This window comes from Hyla sarda, chromosome 5 (genome assembly GCF_029499605.1).
Source record: "Hyla sarda isolate aHylSar1 chromosome 5, aHylSar1.hap1, whole genome shotgun sequence".
Lineage (NCBI taxonomy): Eukaryota > Metazoa > Chordata > Amphibia > Anura > Hylidae > Hyla > Hyla sarda.
Genome location: NC_079193.1, coordinates 141,654,294 through 141,681,515, shown reverse-complemented (window position 1 = coordinate 141,681,515; position 27,222 = coordinate 141,654,294). Strand labels below are relative to the sequence as shown.

General features: G+C 43.3%; 1 protein-coding gene across 1 annotated transcript in view; it reads left to right on the top strand.

Annotated features, from left to right (window-relative positions):
• LOC130273485 (cytochrome P450 2C23-like) overlaps nucleotides 1-27,222 on the top strand; it is a 71,847-nt gene that overhangs the window by 10,550 nt on the left and 34,075 nt on the right. The window contains exons 2-5 of the mRNA XM_056520406.1: nucleotides 2,845-3,007; nucleotides 3,091-3,240; nucleotides 3,360-3,520; nucleotides 24,984-25,160. Of these exons, the coding sequence (XP_056376381.1) occupies nucleotides 2,845-3,007; nucleotides 3,091-3,240; nucleotides 3,360-3,520; nucleotides 24,984-25,160 (651 nt within the window). The remainder of the gene's footprint in view (nucleotides 1-2,844; nucleotides 3,008-3,090; nucleotides 3,241-3,359; nucleotides 3,521-24,983; nucleotides 25,161-27,222) is intronic.

Here is a 27,222-nt window from a genome sequence, read left to right as displayed (position 1 = left end):
TGGAAGGCTAAAGTGAAAGTAAAATGTTGCCGGTTAGCTCAGGAGGCTGTTTGGGACCGCCACGGTGAAATTGCGGCATCGCGGACAGCTGTAGGACTCCTGGTGTCCGATCGCCAAATGACTGCTCAGTGCCTGAGATCCAGGCATGAGCAGTCAAGCGGCAGAATCATTGATCAATGGTTTCCTATGAGAAACCATTGATCAATGTAAAAGATCGGTGTGCGCCCTCATACCGCCCGATACGCGGAAAAATAAAAAAGTTATAAGGGTCAGAAGATGACAATTTTAATCGTATAAATTTTCCTGCATTTAGTTATGATTTTTTTTCCAGAAGTGCAACAAAATCAAACTTATATAAGAAGGTTATCATTTTAATCGTATGGATTTACAGAATAAAGATAAGGTTTCATTTTTACTGAAAAATTTACTGCGTAGAAACGGAAGCCCCCAAAAATTACAAAATGGTGTTTTTTCTTCAATTTTGGCGCACAATGATTGATGTCATTACAAAGTAGAATTGGTGGCACAAAAAAATAAACCATCATATGGATTTTTAGGTGCAAAATTGAAAGGGTCATGATTTTTGAAAGGTAAGGAGGAAAAAACAAAAGCGCAAAAACTTAAAACCGCTCAGCCCTTAAGGGGTTAAACAACACAATGTAACTCCAAGTCAATCACACTTCTGTGAAATCACACTGTCCACTCTGATTGACAATCAATTTCACATGCTGTTGTGCAAATGGAACAGACAACAGGTGGAAATTATAGGAAATTAGCAAGACACCCCCAATAAAGGAGTGGTTCTGCAGGTGGTGACCACAGACCATTTCTCAGTTCCTATGCTTCCTGGCTGATGTTTTGGTCACTTTTGAATGCTAGCGGTGCTTTCACTCTAGTGGTAGCATGAGATGGAGTCTACAATCCACACAAGTGGCTCAGGTAGTGCAGCTCATCCAGGATGACACATCAATGCGAGCTGTGGCAAAAAGGTTTGTCAGCATAGTGTTTAGAGCAGGGAGGTGCTACCAGGAGACAGGCCAGTACATCAGGAGACATGGAGGAGGCTGTAGGAGGGAAACAAGCCAGCAGCAGGACCGCTACCTCCGCCTTTGTGCAAGGAGGAGCACTGCCAGAGCCCTACAAAATGACCTCCAGCAGGCAACAAATGTGCATGTGTCCACTCAAACGGTCAGAAACAAACTCCATGAGGGTGGTATGAGGGCCCGACGTCCACAGGTGGGGGTTGTGCTTACAGCCCAACATCGTGCAGGACATTTGGCATTTGCCAGAGAACACCAAGATTGACAAATTCGCCACTGGCACCCTGTGCTCTTCACAGATGAAAGCATGTTCACACTGAGCACATGTGACAGATGTAACAGAGTCTGGAGACACCATGGAGAACGTTCTGCTGACTGTAACTTCCTCCGACATGACCAGTTTGGCGGTGGGTCAGTAATGGTGTGTCGTGGGGGCCGCACAGCCCTCCATATGTGCTCGCCAGAGGTAGCCTGACTGCCATTAGGTACTGAGATGAGATCCTCAGACCCCTTGTGAGACCATATGCTGGTGCGGTTGGCCCTGGGTTCCTCCTAATGCAAGACAATGCTAGACCTCATGTGGCTGGAGTGTGTCAGCAGTTCCTGCAAGAGGATGGCATTGATGCTATGGACTGGCCCCCAGACCTGAATCCTATTTTGCACATTTGGGACATCATGTCTCGCTCCATCCACCAACGCTTCGTTGCACCACAGACTGTCCAGGAGTTGGCGGATGCTTTAGTCCAGGTCTGGGAGGACATGCCTCAGGAGACCATCCACCACCTCATCACTAGCATGCCCAGGCATTGTAGGGAGGTCATCCGGGCACGAGGAGGCCACACAATCTAATTTTGACTTGTTTTAAAGACATTACATCAAAGTCGGATCAGCCTGTACTGTGGTTTTCCACTTTGATTTAGAGTGTGACTCCATATCCAGACCTCCATGGGTTGATACATTTGATTTCCATTGTGTGATCTTGTTGTCAGCACATTAAAATATGTAAAGACGAAAGTATTTAATCCGATTAGTTTATTCATTCAGATCAAGGATGTGTTATCTTAGTGTTCCTTTAATTTTTTTTGAGCAGTGTATATAGTGTTTATATCAATATATATATGTACTTCTGCATATATATGACCTTTTGATCACTTTTTATTCCACTTTTTGTGGGATTTGATGTCACCAAAAATCAGCAATTTGGGACTTTTATTTTAACGTTTACATTGTACAGGATCATTCATATTATATTTTAATATTTTAGTTTTAGCATTTACTAAAAAATATGTTTAGAAATGTTTTTACACTTGTAAAATGGGAAACATTAGTGATTTATATTTTGGGGGGAGGGGCTTATTGATTTTTAAAAACAAACTTTTTTCTAAAACTTTTTTTTACTATTTATTTTTAAAGTGGCCATTGGGGACTATTTATCGCTATCTTTGGATTGCTATTGCTGTTCAGTGCCATGTTTTAGCATTGCACTGATTAGTGATACTGGCGATGTACTTGTAAAGTCTACCTCTGTGGGCAGACTATACATGAAGATCCCGGGAGCGTCAGGAGGCAGGTGAGGAGACACATTTTTCACTCATTGTCCCCTATTGATCATGCTGTGGGTGGTCCAATGAGTGAATGCAAGCACAGAAACTGCTTTCGATTACATATGGTGCATTAAATACTAGTTATCAGAATGTACGTTTACATCACTTTTTTAAGGGGTTAAATGTGTCTTTTTCTTTTTAAAACATTTTAAACTAACTATGTTCTAAATTGTCTCAATTAAATATGATTTTTTTTCTAGTTTGGATCTAAATATGGCCCAGTGTCCATGGCATATTTAGGGCCTAAAAAGATGCTGATCCTAAATGGTTATGATGTACTGAGAGAAGCTTACATGGAGAAAGGTGAAGTGTTCAGTGACCGACCAAGTCTTGCAATTCCAGAGATGGTTTTTAAAGGCCATGGTAAGCCTTTACGGTCTCATAACACATCTGTGATTCCACAAAATTATTACACCCAAATGAGTTTATTTATTTTTATAATACAGGGGTGATATTCACAAATGGAGAGAGGTGGAAACAAATGAGAAGGTTCACCATAAGTACTTTAAGAAATTTTGGAATGGGGAAGAGAAGTTTAGAAGAACGTGTACAGGAGGAAGCACGATGTTTAGGAGAAGAGTTCCAGAAAAGAAGTGGTATTGCAAATTCTTTAATTTCATTCACAATCTTATTTTAACCTATTATTTCTGCCATTATAATTTATTTTGGCACACTGTAAGAGTAATCCATATGACACATTTTTATACTTTCATAGGAACTTTCTTTGACCCAACTTTCTTGTTAAGTTTGGCTGTATCCAATGTTGTCTGCTCCATTGTCTTTGAAGAGCGTTATGATTATGAGGATAAGGATTTTTTAGACCTGCTTGCTTTAATGAATGAGACTTTCCAAATGGTCACCGCACCATGGGCTCAGGTGAGCATATTGCATGGGTAAAGCTATGTGAAAGAAGCTATAAAGGTGTGTGTAGAATTTCAGGGACACTGTGTACCACCATATCATTTGTCATGTACCATAGGAAGAAACTATTCTCCTCTACAGACAATAACTCCATACATAGATCATATAATAGAGCATGACTCAAATTTATTTTCAGATTCCAGGAGAATATAACAAAAAAATGCTTCTTACCAGGTGAAAATCAGGGCAGCAGAGATTTTTTTTTTTTTTACTTAACTCCTTGGGGACGGAGGGCGTATGCATACGCCCCCGCGTCCCGTCACTTAAGGACGGAGGGCGTATCCATACGCCCTCGGCATTTCCGATCACTGCCGCTCACCGGGCGGTGATCGGACCGGGATGACTGCTGATATCTATCAGCAGGCATCCCGTGGCAATGCCTAGGGGGGTCCTGAGATCCCCCATGTCTGCGATCGCAGCAAATCGCTGGTCAATTCAGACCGGAAAATAAGAATGATCGACTTACCCGGACCGGTGGAGGCGGGAGAGGTGGCATCCACGAGCAGCGGCGGCAGCAGGAGGAGCCGTGGCCGGAAAGTGCGGCGGAGAAGGCTGCAGTGAAGATAGCGGTAAGTGATCTTCACTGTGGCCTTCTAAAAGCTGCAAAACTACGACTCCCAGCATGCCCAGACAGCCAAAGGCTGTCTGGGCATGCTGGGAGTTGTAGTTTTGCAAAACATCTGGAGGGTCACAGTTTGGAGACCACTGTGTAGTGGTCGCTAAACTGTGGTCCTCCAGATGTTGCAAAAGTACAACTTTCAGCATGCACTGACTGTCTGGGCATGCTGGGAGTTGTAGTTTTGCAACATCTGAAGAGGCACAGTTTGGAGACCACTATAAGGTGGTCTCTAAACTGTAGCCCTCCAGATGTTGCAAAACTACAATTCCCAGCATGGCCAGACAGTCAGGGATGCTGGGCATGTAGTTCTTCAATATCTGGCCTTTCATATGTTGCAGAACTACAACTCCCAGCATGCCTGGACAGTCTGGGCATGCTTGGAGTTGTAGTTTTGCAACATCTGGAGGGCTACAGTTTGGAGACCACTACTTAGCGGTCTCCAAACTGTTCTTCCCCAGTTGTTGCATAACTACAACTTCTAGCATGCCCAGACTGTCCAGGCATGCTGGGAGTTGTAGTTCTGCAACATCTGAAGGGCCAGATATTGCAGAACTACACGCCCAGCATCCCTGACTGTCTGTCCATGCTGGGAATTGTAGTTTTGCAACAGCTGTAGGCACACTGGTTGGGAAACACTGTGCTAGAGTCTGTTTCCTAACTCAGTGATTCCAACCCATGTGCCTCGCGCTGTTGAAAAACTACAACTCTCAGAATGCACTGACATGCCATACATGCTGGGAGTTGTAGTTTTGCAACAGCTGGAGGCACATTGGTCGGAATCACTGAGCTAGAGTCTGTTTTCTAACTCAGTGGTTCCCCACCAGTGTGCCTAGAGCTGTTGTAAAACTACAACTCCCAGCATGTACAGTCTGTCAGTGCATTCTGGGAGTTGTAGTTTTTTAACAGCTGAAGGTTTGGGGTGCCCCCCCCCCCCCATGTGAATGTACAGGACACATTCACATGGGCGGGTTTACAGTGGGTTTCCTTCTATAAGTTTGAGCTGCGGCAAATTTTTTGCTGCAGCTCAAACTCCCAGCGGAAAACTTACTGTCAATCTCCGCCTGTGTGAATGTACCCTAAAAACACTCCACTACACTACCAAATAATAAAAAGTAAAACACTACATATACACCCCCTTATATGTCGTCGAAAAAAGTCACATACGGCAGTGTTTCCTAAAGGGAGCCTCCAGCTGTTGCAAAACCACAACTCCCAGTATTACCGGACAGCCATAGACTGTCCTGGAAGGCTGGGAGTCTTGCAACAGCTGGAGGCACCCTGTTTGGGAAACACTGCTGTAGGGTTTTACTGTTGGTAACCGGGTCCGCCCCTATTTCAAATTCCTTATTTAGGCCTCAAATGCGCATGGCACTCTCTCACTTCAGAGCCCTATCGTATTTCAAGGCAACAGTTTTGGGCCACATATGGAGTATTTCCGTACTCGGGAGAAATTGCACTACAAATCTATGAAAAGGTAAAGTTGGGGGCTACACCAGCATGTTAGTGTAAAAAAAATTTAAAATGTTTACACTAAAATGCTGGTGTTGCCCCATACTTTTCATTTTCACAAGAGGTAAAAGGAGAAAATGACCCTCAAAATTTGTAACACAATTTCTTCTGAGTACGGAAATACCCCATATGTGTACATAAAATGCTCTACGGACGAACTAGGTGTCTCAGAAGTGAGAGAGCGCCATGTACATTTGAGGCCTAAATTGGTGATTTGCACAGGGGTGGCTGATCGTTACAGCGGTTCTGACATGAACGAAAAAAAAAAAAAACACCCACATGGGACCCCATTTTGGAAACTACACCCCTCACGGAACGTAATAAGCGGTATAGTGAGCCTTAACACCCTTCAGGTCTTTGACAAATTTTCGTTAAAGTTGGACATGAAAATAAAAAATAAAAAATTTCCCTGAAATGCTGGCGTTACCCCAAATTTTTCATTTTCATAAGGGGTAATAGGAAAAAAGCCCCCCAAAATTTGTAACCCCATTTCTTCTGAGTATATAAATACCCCATATGTGGAAGTAAAGTGCTCTGCGGGCGAACTACAATGCTCAGAAGAGAAGGAGCGCCATTGGGCTTTTTGAGAGAGAATTAGGCTGGAATTGAAGACTATGTGTGTTTACAAAGCTCCCATGGTGCCAGAACAGTGGACCCCCTACACATGTGACCCCATTTTGGAAACTACACCCCTCACGGAATGTAACAAGGGGTACAGTGAGCATTTACGCCCCACAGGTGTCTGACAGATTTTTTGAACAGTCATCCGTAAAAATGAAATATGTAATTTTTCATTTGCACAGCCCACTGTTCCAAAGATCTGTCAAATGCCAGTGGGGTGTAAATGCTCACTGCACCCATTATTAAGTTCTGTGAGGGGTGTAGTTTCCAAAATAGTATGCCATGTGTTTTATTTTTTTTTTTTACTGTTCTGGCATCATGAGGGCTTCCTAAATGCGACATGCCCCCAGAAACCATTTCAGCAAAATTCGCTCTTCAAAAGCCCAATGTTGCTCCTTCCTTTCTGAGCCCTCTAGTGCACCCACAGATCACTTTACATACACATATGAGGTATTTCCTTGTTTGAGAGAAATGGGGTTACAAATTTTGTGGGGCATTTTCTACTATTACTCCTTGTGAAAATGAAAAGTTTTGGGTAACACCAGCATTTCAGTGTTAAAAATCAAATTTTTCATTTTCCCGTCCAACTTTAACGAAAGTTCGTCAATCACCTGTGGGGTTTTAAGGCTCACTGTACCCCTTGTTACGTTCCTTGAGGGGTGTAATTTCCAAAATAGTATGCCTTGTGGGTATTTTGTGCAGTTCTGGCACCATAGGGACTTCCTAAATGCCACATGCCCCCCAAAAACCATTTCAGCAAAATTTGCTTTCCTAAACCCAAATGTGACTCCTTCTGTTCTGAGCATTGTAGTTCGCCCGCAGAGCATTTTACGCCCTAACATGGGGTATTTCCATACTCAGAAGAGATGAGGTTACAAATTTTGGGGGGCATTTTTTCCCATTATCCTTTGTAAAAATTGTAAATTTGGGGGGGGGAAAACTGCACTTTAGTGAAATTTTTTTTTTCCATTTACATATCCGACTTTAACGGAAAGTCGTCAAAAACCTGTGGGGTGTTAAGGTTCACTGGACCCCTTGTTACGTGCCTTGAGGGGTGTAGTTTCCAAAATAGTATGCTATGTGTTTTTTTTTTTTTTGCTGTTCTGGCAAATAGGGGCTTCCTAAATGTGACATGCCCCTCAAAAACCATGTCAGGAAAATGTACTCTCCAAAATCCCATTGCCGCTCCTTCCTTTCTGTGCCCTCTACTGTGCCCTCTGAACACCTGAGGTATTTCCTTACTCGAGAAATTGGGTTACAAATTTTGGCGGGCTTTTTCTCCTATTACACCTTGTAAAAATTCAAAAACTGGGTCTACAAGAACATGCGAGTGTAAAAAATTAAGATTTTGAATTTTCTACTTTACTTTGCTGCTATTCCTGTGAAACACCTAAAGGGTTAACAAACTTTCTGAATGTTATTTTGATTACTTTGATGGGTGCAATTTTTATAATGGGGTAATTTATGGGGTATTTCTAATATGAAGGCTCTTCAAATCCACTTCAAAACTGAACTGGACCCTGAAAAATTCAGATTTAGAAAATTTTTTGAAAAATTGGAAAAATGCTGCTGAACTTTGAAGCCCTCTGATGTCTTCAAAAAGTAAAAACATGTCAACTTTATGATGCAAACATTAAGTAGACATATTGTATTTGCGAATCAATATATAATTTATTCGGGATGTATGTTTTCCTTACAAGCAGAGAGCTTCAAAGTTTGAAAAATGGAACATTTTCCTTTTTTATCATCAAATGTTGGAATTTTCACCAAGAAATGATGCAAGTATCGACAAAAAATTACCACTAACAAAAAAACAATCTAAGAATCAGAAAAACAATCTCAGAATCAGAATGAAAGGTAAAAGCATCCCAGAGTTATTAATGCTTAAAGTGACAGTGGTCAGAATTGCAATAAATGCTCCCGTCCTTAGGGTTATAATGGGCTCCATCCCCAAAAAGTTAAAGGGGTTATCCATGAAAAAACTTTTTTTTATATATCAACTGGCTCCAGAAAGTTAAACAGATTTGTAAATTACTTCTATTAAAAAATCTTAATCCTTTCAGTACGTATGAGCTTCTGAAGTTAAGGTTGTTCTTTTCTGTGTAAGTCCTCTCTGATGACACCTGTCTCGGGAAACGCCCAGTTTAGAAGCAAATCCCCATATCAAACCTCTTCTAAACTGGGCGTTTCCCGAGACAGGTGTCATCAGGGAGCACTTAGACAGAAAAGAACAACCTTAACTTCAGAAGCTCATAAGTACTGAAAGGATTAAGATTTTTTTATAGAAGTAATTTACAAATCTGTTTAACTTTCTGGAGCCAGTTGATATATGTAAAAAAGTTTTTTTTTTCCTGGAATACTCCTTTAACCCCTTCATGACCTGGGCATTTTTTGAAAATCTGACCACTGTCACTTTAAACATTAATAACTCTGGAATGCTTTTACTTATCAATCTGATCCCGAGATAGTTTTTTCGTGACACATTCTACTTTATGTTATTGGTAAAATTTCACTGATATTTGCCTCCTTTCTTGGTAAAAAAAATCTAAAAATTTCATGAAAATTTTGAAAATTTAGCATTTTTCTAACTTTGAAAGTCTCTGCTTGAAAGGAAAATGGATATTCCAAATAAATTACTGTGTCTACTTTGTGTTTGCATAAAAAATTGACAAGTTTTTACTTTTGAAAGACACCAGAGGGCTTCAAAGTTCCGCAGCAATTTTCCAATTTTTCTCAAGATTTTCAAAATCGTAATTTTTCAGGGCCCAGTTCAGATTGGAAGTGGATTTTAAGGGTCTTCATATTAGAAATACCCCATAAATGACCCCATTATAAAAACTGCACCCCCCAAAGTATTCAAAATGACATTCAGTAAGTGTTTTAACCCTTTAGGTGTTTCACAGGAATAGCAGCAAAGTGAAGGAGAAAATTCTAAATCTTCATTTTTTACACTCGCATTTTCTTGTAGACCCAATTTTTGAATTTTTACAAGGGGTAAAAGGAGAGAAATCACCCTAAAATTTGTAACCCAATTTCTCTCGAGTAAGGAAATACCTCATATGTGTATGTAAAGTGTTCGGCGGGCGCAGTAGAGGGCTCAGAAGGGAAGGAGCGACAATGGGATTTTGGACAGTGAGTTTTTCTGAAAGGGTTTTTGGGGGGCATGTCCCATTTAGGAAGCCCCTATGGTGCCAGAACAGTGGACCCCCCCCCCCACATGTGACCCCATTTTGGAAACTATACCCCCCATGTAATTTAATAAGGGGTGCAGTGAGCATTTACACCCCACTGGCGTTTGACAGATATTTGAAACAGTGGACTGTGCAAATCAAAAATTTTATTTTTCATTTTCACAGACCACTGTTCCAAAAATCTGTCATACACCAGTGGGGTGTAAATGCTCACTGCACCCCTTATTACATTCCGTGAGGGGTGTAGTTTCCAAAATGGGGTCACATATGGATATTTATTGTTTTGCGTTTTTCAGAACTGATGTAACAATCAGCCACCCCAGTGCAAATCGCCTCAAATGTACATGGTGCACTCTCCCTTCTGGGCCTTGTTGTGCGCCCCCAGAGCACTTTGCGCCCACATATGGGGTATCTCCGTAGTCGGGAGAAATTGCATTACAAATTTAGAGGGTCTTTTTTCCCTTTTACCTCTTGTGAAAATGAAAAGTATAGGGCAACACCAGCATGTCAGTGTAAAAAAATTTTTTTTTTACACTAACATGCTGGTGTAGACCCCAACTTCACCTTTTCATAAGGGGTTAAAGAAGAAAAAGCCCCACAAAATTTGTAAGGCAATTTCTCCCGAGTACGGCGATACCCCATATGTGTCCCAAAACTGTTGCCCTGAAATACGACAGGGCTCCAAAGTGAGAGCGCCATGCGCATTTGAGGCCTGAATTAGGGATTTGCATAGGGGTGGACATAGGGGTATTCTACGCCAGTGATTCCCAAACAGGGTGCCTCCAGCTGTTGCAAAACTCCCAGCATGCCTGGACAGTCAATGGCTGTCCGGCAATACTGGGAGTTATTATTTTGCAACAGCTGGAGGCTCCATTTTGGAAACAGTAGCGTACCAGACGTTTTTCATTTTTTGGGGGGAGGGGGGCTGTGTAGGGGTATGTGTATATGTAGTGTTTTTTACTTTTTATTTTAGGTTAGTGTTAGTGTAGTGTAGTGTTTTTAGGGTACAGTCACATGGGCAGAGGTTCACAGCAAGTTTGCGCCATCTCAAACTTGCAGCACTCACTGTAAACCTCCGCCCATGTGAGTGTACCCTGTACATTCACATTGGGGGGAGGGGGCAAACATCCAGCTGTTGCAAACTCCGAGCATGCCCTTTGGCTGTCCTTGCATGCTGGGAGTTGTAGTTTTGCAACAGCTGGAGGAACACTGGTTTGGAAACACTAAGTTAAGTAATAAACTTTCAAGTGTTTTGCAACCAAACTTAGTGTTTCCAAACCAGTGTGCCTCCAGCTGTTGCAAAACTACAACTCCCAGCATGCATGGTCTGTCAGTGCATGCTGGGAGTTATAGTTTTGCAACAATTGCAACAGCTGGAGGCACTGAGGTAGGAAACGGACAATGTTTCCCAACTAGTGTGCCTCCAGTTGTTGCAAAACTACAACTCCCAGCATGCCCAGACTGCCCAGGCATGCTGGAAGTTGTAGTTCGGCTATATCTGAAGGATCAGATGTTGCCGAACTACAACTTCCAGCATGCTTGGACAGTCTGGGCATGCTGGGAGTTGTAGTTTTGCAACATCTGGAGGTCCACCGTTTGGAGACCACTGTATAATGGTCTCCAATCTGTGCTCTTCCAGATGTTAGAGAACTACAACTCCCAGCATGCCTGGACAGACTGAGCATGCTGAGATTTGTAGTTTTGCAACATCTGGAAGAGCACAGATTGGAGACCATTATACAGTGGTCTCCAAACTGAAGACCTCCAGATGTTGCAAAACTACAATTCCCAGCATGCCCAGAAAGCCAAAGGCTGTTTGGGCATGCTGGGAGTTGCAGTTTTGAAACTCCCAGAGGCAGCAGTGAGATCGCTTTACGGCGATCTCACTGCTGCCAATAAAGATGTCGCCCTGCTGCCGGAAACTCACCTCCGGGACGCAGCGCCGCCGGGACCGCCGCTCGCCGTCGGGACCGCTCGGGACATCGCATGGCCGGATAAGTGACGCCGGGGGACGGGTCAGGGACACTTAGCAGAGCGGTGTGTGTCCCGATCCCCGTGATCCGGACTCACACACCGCGCTGCTAAGTATTCTGATAGCGAAATGCTGCTATCAGCTAGTCAGATTTGACTGGTGGGGGTGGGGGATGAAACCCCCCATGGTCGCATGGTAAGATGGCTGGCTATCAGTGATAGCCACCATCTTTCCGGGCGCTGCGGGATGCCGCGAGTAGCGGCAAAAATGTTCATGACGTACCTGTATGTCATGGGTCGGGAACACCTTGCCACCCATGACGTACAGGTATGTCATAGGTCGGGAAGGGGTTAACTGCACTGGAAGTGGCTGCTGCTGTATGTGCAAAGCTTTCTCCCGCCCACTCTGGCCGATAACCAATGCCGCCATCCCATCACAAAAAGGGAGGTTTGAACTTCAGGTTCCGGCGCGGGTATGTGAAAAGCAGGGAGACAGAGCTCCCCATGTCCCGGGCCCCATACCCGCACCGAAGACCGACTGCCACAACTCAGCCTCCCCGCTGTCACTCCTGAGGGCCCCGGGAACTGCCACATCTCCACCAGAGATCCAGCAGCAGTACCGTAGATCCGTGTGGTGCCCCGTTGCAGCACGGCTCCTGCGCTCCTCCACACAGCGGCCATCTTCCCTGGCAGGCGGCAGAAGGCCTGTGATCCCCGCACACGGTGGGATGTTCCTCCTGGCACCACTCTACTCGCCGGGAGGCTGCAGACTGGGTCTGCATGCGGTGAGTCACCCAGGGGTCTGGTCAGGAGGACTGTACTCGGCGGCCCCACATTGCATAAGGGGCCATTTTCTCAGCCCCAGCCATGCTACAAGAGGAACAGTGAGGGGATACTACATCTCCAGTGCCCCTCACCTTACAAGTCTCTCCATCCCTCTGCTGCACATAGCCCAGCTGTAGATTGCAGCTGCACATTTCTTCCAGCTCTACATAGTTTTCCCCACTATTTGCCCTAATATCAGGGTGACACCTAGCAGAGTTTTTTTTATACCTGTTGTACCCTCTGCCTATTAAGTGGACACTCCCTCTGCTCAAGATGGAGAAATTCCTCCACAAAGGTACACAACGGCAGGGCTCTGCCACAGCGGCTCACAATTCTACTACAGAACTGACCCAGTCTCCCGCAGGGGCATCGTATCTCAGGCTGCTATGGAAGTATCTTGGAACCAACCAATATTCACGCCTGAAGAGGGGTCTTCACGCATGCTCCCTCAGTTTCCACGACAAGCAGTCGCTGCAGCGGCGGACATATTGCTATCCACACCCATGGACCTGCAATCCTTGGCGACAGCGCTGGTCAAGTTGATTATTCCTACCATTCAACAGACGCTGGAGAATACCATACATTATATACTAACACATATCCAGTCAGAATTGGGGACTCATGCTGGCAGATTGGATGAGGTAGAAAAACGAATTATTGCTTTGGAGGATGAGAACAGTGGCCTTGCTACTAGACTGAGGCAGTCAGAAACTGTTATGTTAGTGAAAAATTGGAGGACTTAGAGAACCGCTCTTGCCGCAATAACCTGCGCTTGGTGGGGGTAAGTGAATCCCTTCGTCCATCTGATCTTCAAGGTTTCTGTTAGAACGACCTGCCAGCATAAATGTCAGGTGGAAAGAGCACATCGACTGGGGCGAGGGCCTGCAGCTGACTCTCATTCCCACCCTGGCTCCGCAGGCATACCAAGAAAAGTTATCTTCAAGTTGCTTGACTATAATGACAAGGTGGAGCTTCTCAAGTCCTTTCGACGTTGCACTGCCCCACTTACTTTCCGCAATAGAAAAATACTGCTCTTTGAAGATTTATCAGCTGAACTTGCCAAGTGGAGGCGAGCTTATGGGAAATCCTGCACGGAACTTTACAAAGCGAAGAAAAGCTTCCAACTGCAATACCTGGCAACCCTGAAAGTTTTCCGTTCGGATGGGACCTTCACCTCTCATCAATCACCGTCTGCTCTGCGGCTCTTCGGGATCTTCTGACGGAACCAGGTCCTCCTCCTCACCCCCGTTCCCCTCATCGACGCTCTCTATCACCTAAGGGACGGAGTGACACCTCCTCCAGGCTCTTCAGACGCAGAGATAGTCATCCAGGCTCTGCTGAAGACACTAGGAAACAGAGGAAACTGGCGGGGAGTCGCAGCAGATCAACCTCCTCAAACTTAGTATTATCTAGTGACTGTTGTGCTCCTTTTTAGCAACTGGGGGAGCCCAGTATTTAACAGTTCTCAACTGCTTAGTCTTGATTATTGTTAGTCCGGGGGAGACATATCTCTAGAAAAGGAGCTAAGTTGTTATATATTCCTCATTGATCTGCTCCCGAGGGGAGGATTTGTTACTAAGATATCTGCTAAGATAGCATCTGTTTGACCTTCTGTTCACCTGCTTTCTGTCCCACCATACAAGTGGATGTAGAGGCATTCCGAGTTTGATGTATTAACCTCCATTGTCTCCAGGTGGGAGAGTAATTCTGTTCTGTCTTGTCAAGTGTACTTTTCTATCTTGTCCGGGGGGGGGGGGGGCTGTTTATCCTAGACTACCAATGGATCGGAACGCTACAGTATAGCTGTATTTTAAAGGGGGGCCTGGGGTGGGGGATCTGATCTCCACATGCGCCCGAAAAAGTGAGGTCTATTACACGATTGGTGGTTGCCCTTCCTCCATACTGGGCACCACTATGTGTTTTCATTTATCATTCTGGTTATTTTTTTTTTTTTTATGTTTTACTGGATCATCCTTTCTCTTCTCTATCATTTTCCGCCTGGGCTTCCAATTCTCAATCTTTTCACCAGCAGTGGAAGTCTTTTCTTGTGGGCGTCTCCTCCTCGCTCTTCTTTTCCGCTCTGGGGGCTGTCGTGAATTACAGTCATGGCCATAAATGTTGGCACCCCTGAAATTTTTCAAAAAAAATTAAGCATTTCTTACAGAAAAGGATTGCAGTAACATGTTTTGCTATACACATGTTTATCCCTTTGTATTGTGTATTGGAACTAAACCAAAAATGGAGGAAAAAAGCAAATTGGACATAATGTCACACAAACTCCCAAAATGGGCTGGACAAAATTATTGGCACCCATAACTTAATATTTGGTTGCACACCCTTTGGAAAAAATAACTGAAATCAGTCGCTTCCTACAACCATCAATAAGCTTCTTACACCTTTCAGCTGGAATGTTGGACCACTCTTCCTTTGCAAACTGCTCCAGGTCTCTTATTGGAAGGGCGCCTTTTTTCCAACAGCAATTTTAAGATCTCTCCACAGGTGTTCAATGGGATTTAGATCTGGACTCATTGCTGGCCACTTCAGAACTCTCCAACACATTGTTGCCATCCATTTCTGGGTGCTTTTTGACATATGGTTGGGGATCATTGTCCTGCTGGAAGACCCAAAATCCAGCTTTCTGAAACTGGCCTGTACAGTGTGACCCAAAATCCGTTTGTAATCCTCAGATTTCATGATGCCTTGCACACATTCAAGGCACCCAGTGCCAGAGGCAGCAAAACAACCCAAAACATCATTGAACCTTCACCATATTTCACTGTAGGTACTGTATTCTTTTCTTAATAGGCCTCATTCCGTTTTCAGTAAACAGTAGAATGATGTGCTTTACCAAAAAGCTCTATCTTGGTCTCATCTGTCCACAAGACGTTTTCCCAGAAGGATTTTGGCTTACTCAAGTTCATTTTGGCAAAATGTAGTCTTGCTTTTTTGTGTCTCTGTGTCAGCAGTGGGGTCTCCTGCCATAGCATTTCATTTCATTTAAATGTTGACGGATAGTTTGTGCTGACACTGATGCTCCCTGAACCTGCAGGACAGCTTGAATATCTTTGCAACTTGTTTGGGGCTGCGTTGACACCTTTCATCAATTTATATCTTCCGTCCACGCCCAGGGAGATTAGCTACAGTGCCATGGGTTGCAAACTTCTTGATAATGTTGCGCACTGTGGACAAAGGCAAATCTAGATCACTGGAGATGGACTTGTAACCTTGAGATTATTGATATGTTTCCACAATTTTGGTTCTCAAGTCCTCAGACAGTTCTCTTCCCTTCTTTCTGTTGACCATGCTTAGTGTGGCACACACAGACACACAATGCAAAGACTAAGTGTACTTCTCTCCTTTTTATCTGCTTTCAGGTGTGATTTTTATATTGCCCACAACTGTTACTTGCCCCAGGTGAGTTTAAAGGAGCATCACATGCTTGAAACAATCTTATCTTTCCACAATTTTGAAAGCGTGCCAGTAATGTTGTCCAGCCCATTTTTGGAGTTTGGTGTGACATTATGTCCAATTTGCTTTTTTTCCTCCCTTTTTTTTTTTTTAGTTCCAACACACACAAAGGGAATAAACATGTGTATAGCAAAACATTTGTTACTGCAATCCTTTTCTGTGAGAAATACTTCATTTTCTAGAAACATTTCAGGGGTGCCAACATTTACGGCCATGACTGTATGTGTAGAATGATTTCTTGGAACGTAAAGGGGCTGAGGTCTCCTCAAAAGAGGATTAAACTTCTGCGCTTTCTGAAACATTTGCGTCCTGATGTGGTTCTCCTAAAAGAGACCCACATTGAGGAGGCAGACTTTTCAAGAATGCAGAAACTCTGGGTGGGTAAGGACTTGGGCTCACCGGCAGAGGCCAAAGCTGGAGTATTGACTCTGTTTCATAAATCGTTCGCACATTGCCTACTCTCTATTGAGAGAGATGCGGAAGGCCGTCTGTCTCAGGTGCAGCTTGAGCATAATGGCGACACTTATAGTATTTATAATGTATATGCCCCTAATGGTGATAATCATTCCTTTTTTACTTCCCTAGCAGATACTGTTCAATGAACGGCCGGGCCGTTCACAATCTTGGGTGGGGACCTAAACTCAGTGGTAGATCCACTTATTGATTGCAAAAGTTCCTCTCTGCAAACACTATCTGTGCACCACAGCGACATAGTATGCCCTCCTTTTCTAACTCTGATCGGGTTGACGGACTCTTGGCGACACCTGCACCTGGACGACTATTCTGTCTCCCTTACCGTTCGACTTGGCGATCGAACATTTGGCGTATTCCCTAATGTCCACAAACCTGTATAGGGGCATTATGGTAGGCTCCCAGGAAATAAAACTATCTGTTTGCTGATGACATTCTCCTTTACCTTAACAACCCGAGAGAGGCAGTACCCAAGATACTCGACTTTTTTGATGAGAGTAGGTAGGTTTACTGGCTACAAAATAAATGCCTCTAAAGTGTACTACTGACCCTGGGAGCGACACCTACACGGGAGATACTGGAGGGAGAGATATGGTAGTAGAGGTGACTACTTCATTTATCACTTATCTGGGAATTCATATTGAACGAACGACTGACATGCTTTACTCCCTGAATTATGTCCCTCTTTTTAAGCGGCTTTTCGCAGAATTGAAGTGGTGGGAAAACTTACGCTTTCTTTTCTGGGGCGATGCCACCTAATTAAAATGATTAGTTTCCCACGTTTATTATACTCCTTACAAACTCTCCCGCTTCTACTAAAACATGATGATGTCCAGCGCCTCAATTCAGCTTTCACCCGTTTCCTGTAGCAAGGCAAGCGTCCCAGAATTGCGTTGCAAAGAATTCATGCTGGGCAAAACGGAGAGGTAAGTAAATTTTACGAATGTCAGGAGATATAATATAGCTTGTCTATTCCGCCACATGATGGACTGGCTTCATGGCTCGGCCTTCTACTCAAATCTTACGCTAAACTGCCTGCTACAGTCAAGGGGTCAACGTTGCTCAGGGTCACCATCATGGCGTGGAAGGAGGTGCGGAAGATCTTTGGCCTCCCTTTCCTTCTCTCAAAAATAATGCCTTTGCTTGACCATCCATACTTTCCTCAGTGTAGATCCTTCTCCTGGCTGCACCATTGGGGTACTAGGGGAGTGACAACTGTAATACATACGGAGGACCGCAGGTGGCTCACTCCGGGGGAAATGCTCACCTCTTTTCAACTCCCACATACTACATGCCAATCAGGTATATACATTCTGCACATCCAGACTTAGGGATCTCACACGGGAGGCACCCATTCACGCCTTGGACAACATTGTGGGAGATGCACCGAGGAGGGCGACTATATCTACACTCTACCTCTCTTTCCATACTCGTCTTTACAAAGTAGATCCAGAGAAGATTCTCCACACTTTGGAGCAGTGGATGGGAGACGACAGCATTGCAGCCACAATTCTAGCAGGTTGGGGGGTGGTCCGTAAAAATTTCATTAATAAAAGGTGGCGGGAGACCTATTTCAAAATGGCGCATGCGGCTCTATATGGATTCAATATCCTTCCTACGTCAACCTTTCCAGATAGAATCACACAGTGTCCCAAAATGCCAGACACCGCTCACAAATCTCTATCATGCGGTATGAGACTGCCCATTCACTGCTGACTATTGGCGTAGGGTGTGTGCCTATATTTGAGACAATTGTAAAGTGCAGCTCCCTTTCACGCCTCAGACACTACTATTCCACCAATTGTGCGCATCGGGGGGGGGGGGGGTAGATAGGGTCCCTCAATAAATGTTGTGCTCCTAGCTGCCCTGAGATGTTTATATAACATGTGGTTGGAAACAAATACTCCAGATTTGCCAATGCTCATCTCTCAACTAAAAGTTTTCATGGGGGTTGACAGGTTGGATGCAGAGAGACACAGGGACTTGGGCACGAAGATATTTTTTTAAGAAATGGTGTTCATTTATTGCATCTCACTTTGACTCTCAAGGGATAGCAGATATTGTTCGTCCCTTTCGGCATACCACCTGGTATAATATCGAAGCGCTTAAGGGTACTTTTGGTGCTTTGCATTTACCAGATGCTTAAGTTCATTTTCAACCTATATCTTTCTTGCTACTCCGTTGTGCAATCCCTTGGAAGTCGGGAGAGGGCAGTGCCTTTTAGGTGTCATTTGCGCAACTTAGTTTGGGGGTGGAGAGGGGAGGAGGCTGAGGATTTTTGCTGAATTGGTTAACTGGCTGGGATCCCTGGGCAGTTAGCTTTCATTTCAGTTCTGGTCGCTAATTTCTGCACTGCAGGGTTTGTTGGAGTCTTGGGACCCCCCTTGCTGTCTATGTTCCTTGATGTATCTTGTTTTCTTTGATTTCCTGTTTTGCTGCCAGGACATTATCATTGTATTATTCCATCGGCATCTATCGGCCCTTGTAACGCAACATCTTTTATTGTCATGCTAATGTGATGCTTTGTTTTCTGATTATTTTGTTTTATATGTTGAAAATTATTTAATAAAAATATATATAAAAAAAAGGGAGGTGTAATGTCCGATTATCTGTATTTTTTCTGCTTTGGGTCCTGTTTAGACATTATGTTTCTGTCTGAACAATTTCTGTGTTTATTCTGCCTCGTTTGGGAAGAGTAAACCTTCCAGCCCCTCAGTACTGGGAGGATATATAAGACCTCATCAGGTGCTGCTCTGGGCTGGTAATTACATCGGTTATTCTGACCATGTTTGCAGTATGTTCACTATGTCGGTCTGATCACATGCATCCTGATTTATAACCATGATTATCTGTCCTATCTGATATCTAGACTTTAGCCTGGTTTGTTTTAGTACCTTTGTCGGGTTTTAGTATTTTTGTAGTATTTTGTAGTCTGTGTTAACACTGTGCATTTGTCAGTCCTGTTTTGACCCTTGTTTGATCCTGGATCTCCTAGGATAGAATCATGTTTGGAGCCTTGTGCTAATAAAGCTATCTAGGAGTGAGATAGCCTTGTTTCTGTACCCTAGTATGCTTGTAGTTAGGATTGTTGTTTCCTCCTAGTCTTGTATCATGTTCACACTGTGGAGTGTGCCTGCTAGCTAGGAGACTGTTTGGCTTTAGTATTGTTGTTCCTCCATGATTGAAGTGAGGTGTCTAGTGTGTTCCTTGTTCAGAGTCCAGTCTGAACAGTGCTCTTGATTTCCTGGCCTGTTTAGTGTTCTGACATTCAGTTAACCAGTTCATCCCCTGCATCTCCTGTTTTTGTCTCCAGTATACTTAGCCTCATATTGAGTCTGTTCATATTATCATGTCTGACGTTTATCTTGATCCTGGTCCTTAAACTGTTTTTTAGTATGCTATATCCTGCATGGTATATCTGTTTGTAGCTTTGTAGTATTCCCGTTATGTTTCTAACTTGTTTCCTGACATGTACAGTTTGGGTTGTTTTGTTTGCATTGACGCCCATGCACTTTAGCGCATTATAGGGTTCGTCCTTGCGGTTGTTGATCGGTCGTTTAGGGCAGATGGCAATAGGAAGGGACAGCGGTTGTAGGGACAGTTAGGGCTCACTAACTCCCTGTTCCCTGCCCCCCTTATCATGACAGGAGATGGCCCACACATAGCCACTAGCTGACTGTTAGGGCCATTAACTTGAAAGGATACTTTTTAATCCAGGACAAACCTTTTAAAGGGAACTTGGCAGGTCCAAACTGCCCCTCCAGTACCGGACAGTCAAGGAGAACTGCGTTCTGACATTGTTCTTCTATGCTGCCTATGATGCCTTATTTTTATGTACATTCATAGGGGAGAAGACATGGTGGATTCCAATCAAGCTTGGCGCTCCCTCCCAGCACAGTCAGGCTTAATTGACACGCTGAGTGCAGCTTTTTTTTTTCCACAGGCTGTGGAATCAAAACAGAGCATAAAACAGAATCAGAAAGCTGTTCTTCTAGGGCACATCTTGGTTATTTTTTTTTTGGTGGTAAAAAGTCACGAATGTTTGCGCAATGGAATAAAAAGTCACAAATTTTTGTTCCATGGTGTAAAAAGTCTCAAATTCTTGTGCAACAAGTTAACCACAGAAATGAGGTACTACATTCAAATTTCAGGAAACGTGTACATAATTTATCAAATGCAATGTTACCATTTAATACATTTTACACATTTACACCATAATCGTTCACCTACACCAACAACTATGAATGTCCCCCATGTGCGTTTACCACCATAGTGGTATATATGGAACTATTGAATTATTGTATTATTACTGGGGTGAGGGATTTTTTTTTGTCTCCTCTCCCTTCTTTTCAGTGATTGGTGTGTTTTTTTTAGCCACACTTAACATTATAGAGAATGGTACACATGGGTAGTATAAAGGTTGGGTCCATGAATGTCAAGGGACTACTAAATAGCGGGAAATGGTCAATTATGTTAAATTACTTAAGAAAAAAACGATTAAACTTTGTTTTCCTACAAGAAACTCATTAGCATCATCGTTTCAAACTGACCAATAGACACTTTCCATGTGGATATTGTAGCTACACCCAACACTAAATCAAAAGGTACAACTATCTTAATTTCAAAAGATATTCCGTGGGAACAACTAGATATGCAAAAGGAGGGGCACTTTCTGTTTATCAAAGGGAATGTCTTAATACAAACTTATACTTTAGCCTCAGTATATCTACCAAATATAAAACAGGGTGGGGTCTTAAGGGTAATTCTGGCCAAACTGGATGATTTTTTTGAAGGTACTCTGATTTTAGTGTGAGATTTCAATTTCACACTAGATCCTAGGATAAATAATTCAAAAGGTAAATCTTCCCTTCCTAAGACTATGTTAAGAACATGTCAAAATATACTGCATGAATATCAAATGATTGATACCTGGCGCATTTGTTAGATTTTACATACTACTCTGTACCACATGATGCATATTCAAGATTAGATTACTTTTTTTTTTTTAAACATAAAGATTTCGAAATTCTACTCTCCACAGCTATAGATACCATTACTTTTTATGACCACGCACTGATTACAGTAGAGATTAAGCCCCTTAGTCAAATTTCTTTTAAATGGAGCTAGCCCAGGCAATAAGATCAACACCGGAAGGGAAGGCACCTGGCCCGAACAGTTTCTCCCTGGGCTACTACAAGAGATTTATAAACATACTTCAGACACATTTTTTGGCAGCAAATAACTCTCTTTCGTTAGAGGGCTCACTTCCAGCCAATGGCACCCGAGCACATATCACTATTATCCCTAAGGAAGGGAAGCTTCAGACCTAAATCTCTTTTAAATTGCAATCTTAAGCTGTTCGCTAAAATCTTGGCCGGGAGACTGGCGGTGGTGTTGGAGTACATTTTCCACCCAGATCAAGCAGTTTTTTCGACTGGCAGGGAGGCCGAATAAATACAATTAAAGCTATTGATTTGATCCAGCTGGCCGGGTCAAGGGGCATTAACAGGATGCTGAGAATACCTTCTATCGGGGGAACTGGATCTTCTTGGAAGAATCACTCCGGGCCATATGACTGCAGGAAAGCTTTATGCGCTGGGTTTTGTCAATGTACGACAACCCTACGGCCAGGGTCCAGGTAAACGGCACATTATCTGAGGAATTTAAAATATGTAATGGAACAAGGCAGGGCTGCCCCCTATCCCCTTTAATTTTTGTTTTGATCTTGGAGCCATTTCTATGCAGAATTAGACCAGCACAAGATATTCAGGGCCTAGAGGTAGGTGGGAGGTGGAAGTAGCAGCTTATGCGGACCTCCTGATTTATTTTTTTATAACCAAACCTGGTACTACCCTCCCGACCTTGTTGCATGAATTTGAAGTTTTTGCTAAACATTCTAATTTCAAAATTAACTACTCAAAATCTGAAGCACTTAATAACCCCTCTCAACGGTAATGGTTTCCCAGCTAAAGCACTCGTTTAGTTTTACATGGACAAATCAGGACATAAAATATTTAGGGGTTTTAATTTCATCTGATCCTAGTGACCTATTTAAACTTAGTTTTATTCCACTACTGCATCTGCTCCCCACCCAATGCTTGACGTGGCTTAATTGTCCATCTTCTGGTTTAATAGAGTTGCGCTATTAAAGTGTCGATACTCCCAAAATTCTTATAATTAATGCAATGTCTACCAATTACAATTCCATTCAGTTTTTTATGGAGGTTATTTCATTACGACGGCTATTTATCTGGGGTGGGAAACCACCGCTCTTAAACCTATCAACTTTATAATGACCTAAAGTAAATGGGGGGGATAGGTCTACCCCACATTAAAGGGAACTATATGGCATCGCATATGGCATGAGTCCTCCATTGGTGTAACCCGTCAGCGGCGAAGTCTTGGGTGCTAATTGTACAGCTGGAAACTAAGTTCCCTCTAAAAGCCATTCCATGGTGTGAGAATCTGCCATTGAAATTGATGAAACACCCAACCATCGGGGCTACACTCAGAGTGTGCGCGGACACAAAAATTAGGCAAAAATGGTCCCTCTGGACTCAACTGGCTTCCAGTTTTGGGTAGTCCCCAATTCTAGCCAGGGTGAGTTGACCCGATATTCAAACAATGGATTGCAGCGGATTTCTTTAGGGACCACCATTTGAGAATTGCAAACATGTGGCCTTCTGCACGCATGCTTTATGAATAGAACAGACCCTTGTCTGTTCTATTCATAAAGCATGTGGAAGAGTTGCAGACACTCCACTCTCTGCAACTCTTCCACTTTCTAAGAACACTACTGGCACCTCCGCTGCTTAAGACAACAGATACAGCTTTTGAGAAGCTTTGCAGGGCCACTGAACCAGTGCGACATTCCCTCTCCAAGATTACGCAATTTGGTCTATTCCTTTAGATGACCCTCTAAATGTAAATGGGAATGTAAAAAAATGTGAAAAAGACCTGGATATGTCATTGTCTATTCCAGATTAGACAAAAAAAATTACACTAGTACACTGTTCTTCTATTTGTACAAATTACCAAAAGGCAGGCTTTAAAATCCTTACCAGATGGTACAGGGTCCCCAGCATGCTACATAAGATTTGGCCCCATCTGAGTCAACAGTGTTGGAGATATGGCAATTCAACAGGATCACTGTTTCATATATTCTGGTCCTGTCCTGAACTGGCCCCTTTTTGGAAAAGAGTCATAGAACTAATAGGTACAATTACTCAGATGAAGATTGCACTGACACCAGCATTATTTTTGTTACATCATAAAGGATCATTGCTCAGATATCTGGTTACGGCTGCCAGAGCTTGTATTGCTCCGCTCTGGAAAAAAAGGACGCCTCCCTCGGTGGTATCGTGGATAGGGAAGGTTAATGACATTATGCATATGGAAGACATGGTAGGGCTCTTTTTTTGCGCCGTGATCTGAAGTTTTTATCGGTACCATTTTTGTATTGATCGCTTTTTATTAAAAAAAATTTATGATATAAAAAGTTACCAAAAATACGCTATTTTGGACTTTGGAATTTTTTTGCACGTACGCCATTGACCGTGTGGTTTAATTAACAATATAATTTTATAGTTCAGGCTTTTATGCAGACGGCGATACCACATGTTTATTTATATTATGGTTATATTTTTTATATGGAATTTGGGAAAAGGGGGGTGATTTAAACTTTTAATAAGGAAGGGGTTAATGGGTGTAACTTTTTATTCAACTTTTTTTTTTTTTTTTTTACACTTTTAGTCCCCTTAGGGAACTTTTAGGAGGAATCATTAGATTTCTCAAACAGATCAATGTGTGCTCTGCGCCCTGCCAGGCTTTATCTTTCTCAGTGCAGGAGTCGGCAGTGAAGAAGATGTAAGCCCTAAAGGGTTAATAGCCGGCCGTGGCAATCACCGCATGTCGGCTATTAAAGGACATCTGCAGCGATACAAACACTTATCCCCTATCCTCAAGATAGGGGATAAGTGTTTGATCGCGGGGGGTCCGAACGCTGGGGCCCCCGGCGATCTCCTGTACGGGGCCGCGGCTGTCCCGTGCAGGGGGCGTGCCAGCCGCAGCATGACGTTGCGGCCGGCACACCTCCTCCATACATCTCTATGGGAGAGGCAGCATTCGTGCCTCCCCGCATCCCCCATAGAACTGTATGGGGACGGGGAGGAGACGGGGCGTCACCGTCGACCTCTAGGTCGACGCTACGCGCATTAGCGCTCACCATGAGGGCTTATAGCAGCGCCCCATTAGGGAGATCGGGGGGGGGGGGTCCCAGCGGTCGGACCCCCCGCAATCAAACACTTATCCCCTATCCTGTGGATAGGGGATAAGTGTAATGCCGCTGCAGTTGTCTTTTAACGCTGTTCCCCAGCTACAGGAATCAGATGGGGCTGGCCAGTATGACACGGGCTCGAGTCGGGAGCCCACGTCATACACCGGACTGTCCTTAGTCGGCAATCAGTTAATCTAGAGCATGATTATGGCGATTTTTGGGTTTCATTAACTTGCAGTGCGACCAAATAAACTTTTTTTTTTTGTAATGCAGGCTGAGAGAGACAGTAATTTTAATCCAAGGCTTATGTCTTAAACCAAAGCTGCCCTGAAGCCCTAGTCTTCTAATAACAGACATGCATGTTTGACCACTTCACACATCCTAAAAAATCTTCCTGGGGAATTTGAACCTATGTGCATAACTGTATATTGATATAAAAAGTATGAATGTTACTTTCTTTTTTAACAGATGTTTGATTTAGCTCCAAACTTGCTGAAGCATTTACCAGGCCCACATGTAAGACTTTTCAAAAACTTTGACAAATTGAGAAAGCATGCTATGGAGAAAGTGAAAGCACATGAGGAAACCCTTGATGAGAATTGTCCAAGAGATTATATTGATTGTTTTCTCATAAAAATGAACCAGGTAAGCTTGGCAGTTTGGGAAGTTTGTTTTCAAGGCTGTTATCACACATAGCATTTTATGTTGTGTTGTTTGTTATGCTCTATGGGTTAGTGGGGTTTCTGCAGCATACTGTGGGTTGCATTTTTAGGCAACCTCTACAGTTTTGATTTTTTTTTTTTATTATTGTGTAAATATGTTTTTTGGTGCTTTTTGGACTGGTAAATTCAGTTGACTAGACATGATTTGGAAAGACTTGCTTGTGGTTAACTCCCAGTTGACAATGCACAGAGAAACAACCAAGCAATGAGATGAAAAGAACTGCCTGTAAAGCTCGGGGACAGAATTGTGTGGAGGCACATATCTGGAGAAGGCTACAAAATCAAGCCTCCGGAATTCTTAAATTAGTTTCAAACAATCAGGACTTTTAATATAGCCTGCCGCCATACCAAACTATGTAATCGGGAGAGAAGGGCCTTGCTAAGAGAGGTGACCAAGGCTAATGGTCACTCTAGCTGAGCTCCAAAGAAACTTTGTGCAGATGGAAGAAACTTCCAGAAGGTCAACCATCACTGCGGTACTCCACAAAATCTAGTCGGTATGACAGTGGCCTTATGTGGAAACCCTGTGACATCATACCAAAGAAGACTGACGGCTGTAATCTCTGCCAAAGGTGCCTCAACTACAGTGCCTTGCAAAAATATTCACCCTCTTGACTTTTTTTTCGTATTTTGGTACATTACAGCCTTAAGTTCAATGCTTTATTAATCTGAATTTTGTGATGAAGTTGGTGAAGTGAAATGAGAAAAATAAATAAAACTGTTGTTTAGAAATAGAAAACTGAAAATTGGCATGTGTGGATGTATTCACCCCCTTTGTTAGGATGCCCATAAAAAGCTCTGGTGCAACCAATTACCTTCAGAAGTCGCATAGTGAAATGATGTCCACCTAAGTGGAATCTAAGTGTCACATGATCTGTCAATACATTTACACACCTTTTTTGAAAGGCCCCAGAGGCTGCAACACCTAAGCAAGAGGCATCAGTAACCAAACAGTGCCATGAAGACCAAGGAACTCTCTAAACAAGTAAGGGACAATGTTGTTGAGAAGTACAAGTCAGGGTTATTTTATAAAAAAAAAAATATCCAAATCTTTGATGATCCCCAGGAGCGCCATCAAATCTATCATGACCAAATGGAAAGAACATGGCACAACAGCAAACCTGCCAAGAGACAGCCGCCCACCAAAACTCACAGACCAGGCAAGGAGGGCATTAATCTGAGAGGCAGCACGGAGAACTAAGGTAACAACGAAGGAGCTGCAGTTACACAGCAGAGACTGGAGTATCTGCACATAGGATGACAATAAGCCGTACACTCCATAGAGTTGTGCTTAATGGCAGAGTGTCCAGAAGAAAGCCATTACTTTAAGCTAAAAACAACAAGGCACGTTTTGAGTTTGCAAAAAGGCATGTGGGAGACTCCCAAAATGTATGGAAGAAGGTGCTCTCGTCTGATAAGACTAAAATTGAACTTTTCTGCCATCAAAGAAAATGTTATGTCTAGCGCAAACCCAACACATCACATCACCTAAAGAACACCATCTCCACAGTGAAACATAGTGGTAGCGGCATCATGCTGTGGGGATGTTTTTCAACAGCCGGGACTGGAAAACTGTTCAGAGTTGAGGGAAAGATGGATGGTGCTAAATACATTGATATTCTTGAGCAAAACCTGTACCACTCTGTGCATGATTTGAGGCTAGGATGGAGGTTCACCTTCCAGCAGGACAATTACCCCAAACACACTGCTAAAGCAACCCTTGAGTGGTTTAAGGGGAAACATGTAAATGTGTTGGAATGGCCTAGTCAAAGCCCAGATCTCAATCCAATCAAAAATATGTGGTCAGACTGAAAGATTGCTGTTCACAAGCGCAAACCATCCAATTTGAAGTACCTGGAGCAGTTTAGCAAGAAGGAATGGGCAAAAATCCCAGTGGTAAGATGTGGCAAGCTCATAGAGACTTATCCAAAGCGACTTGGAGCTGTAATTGCCGCACAAGGTGGCTCTACAAAGTATTGACTTTA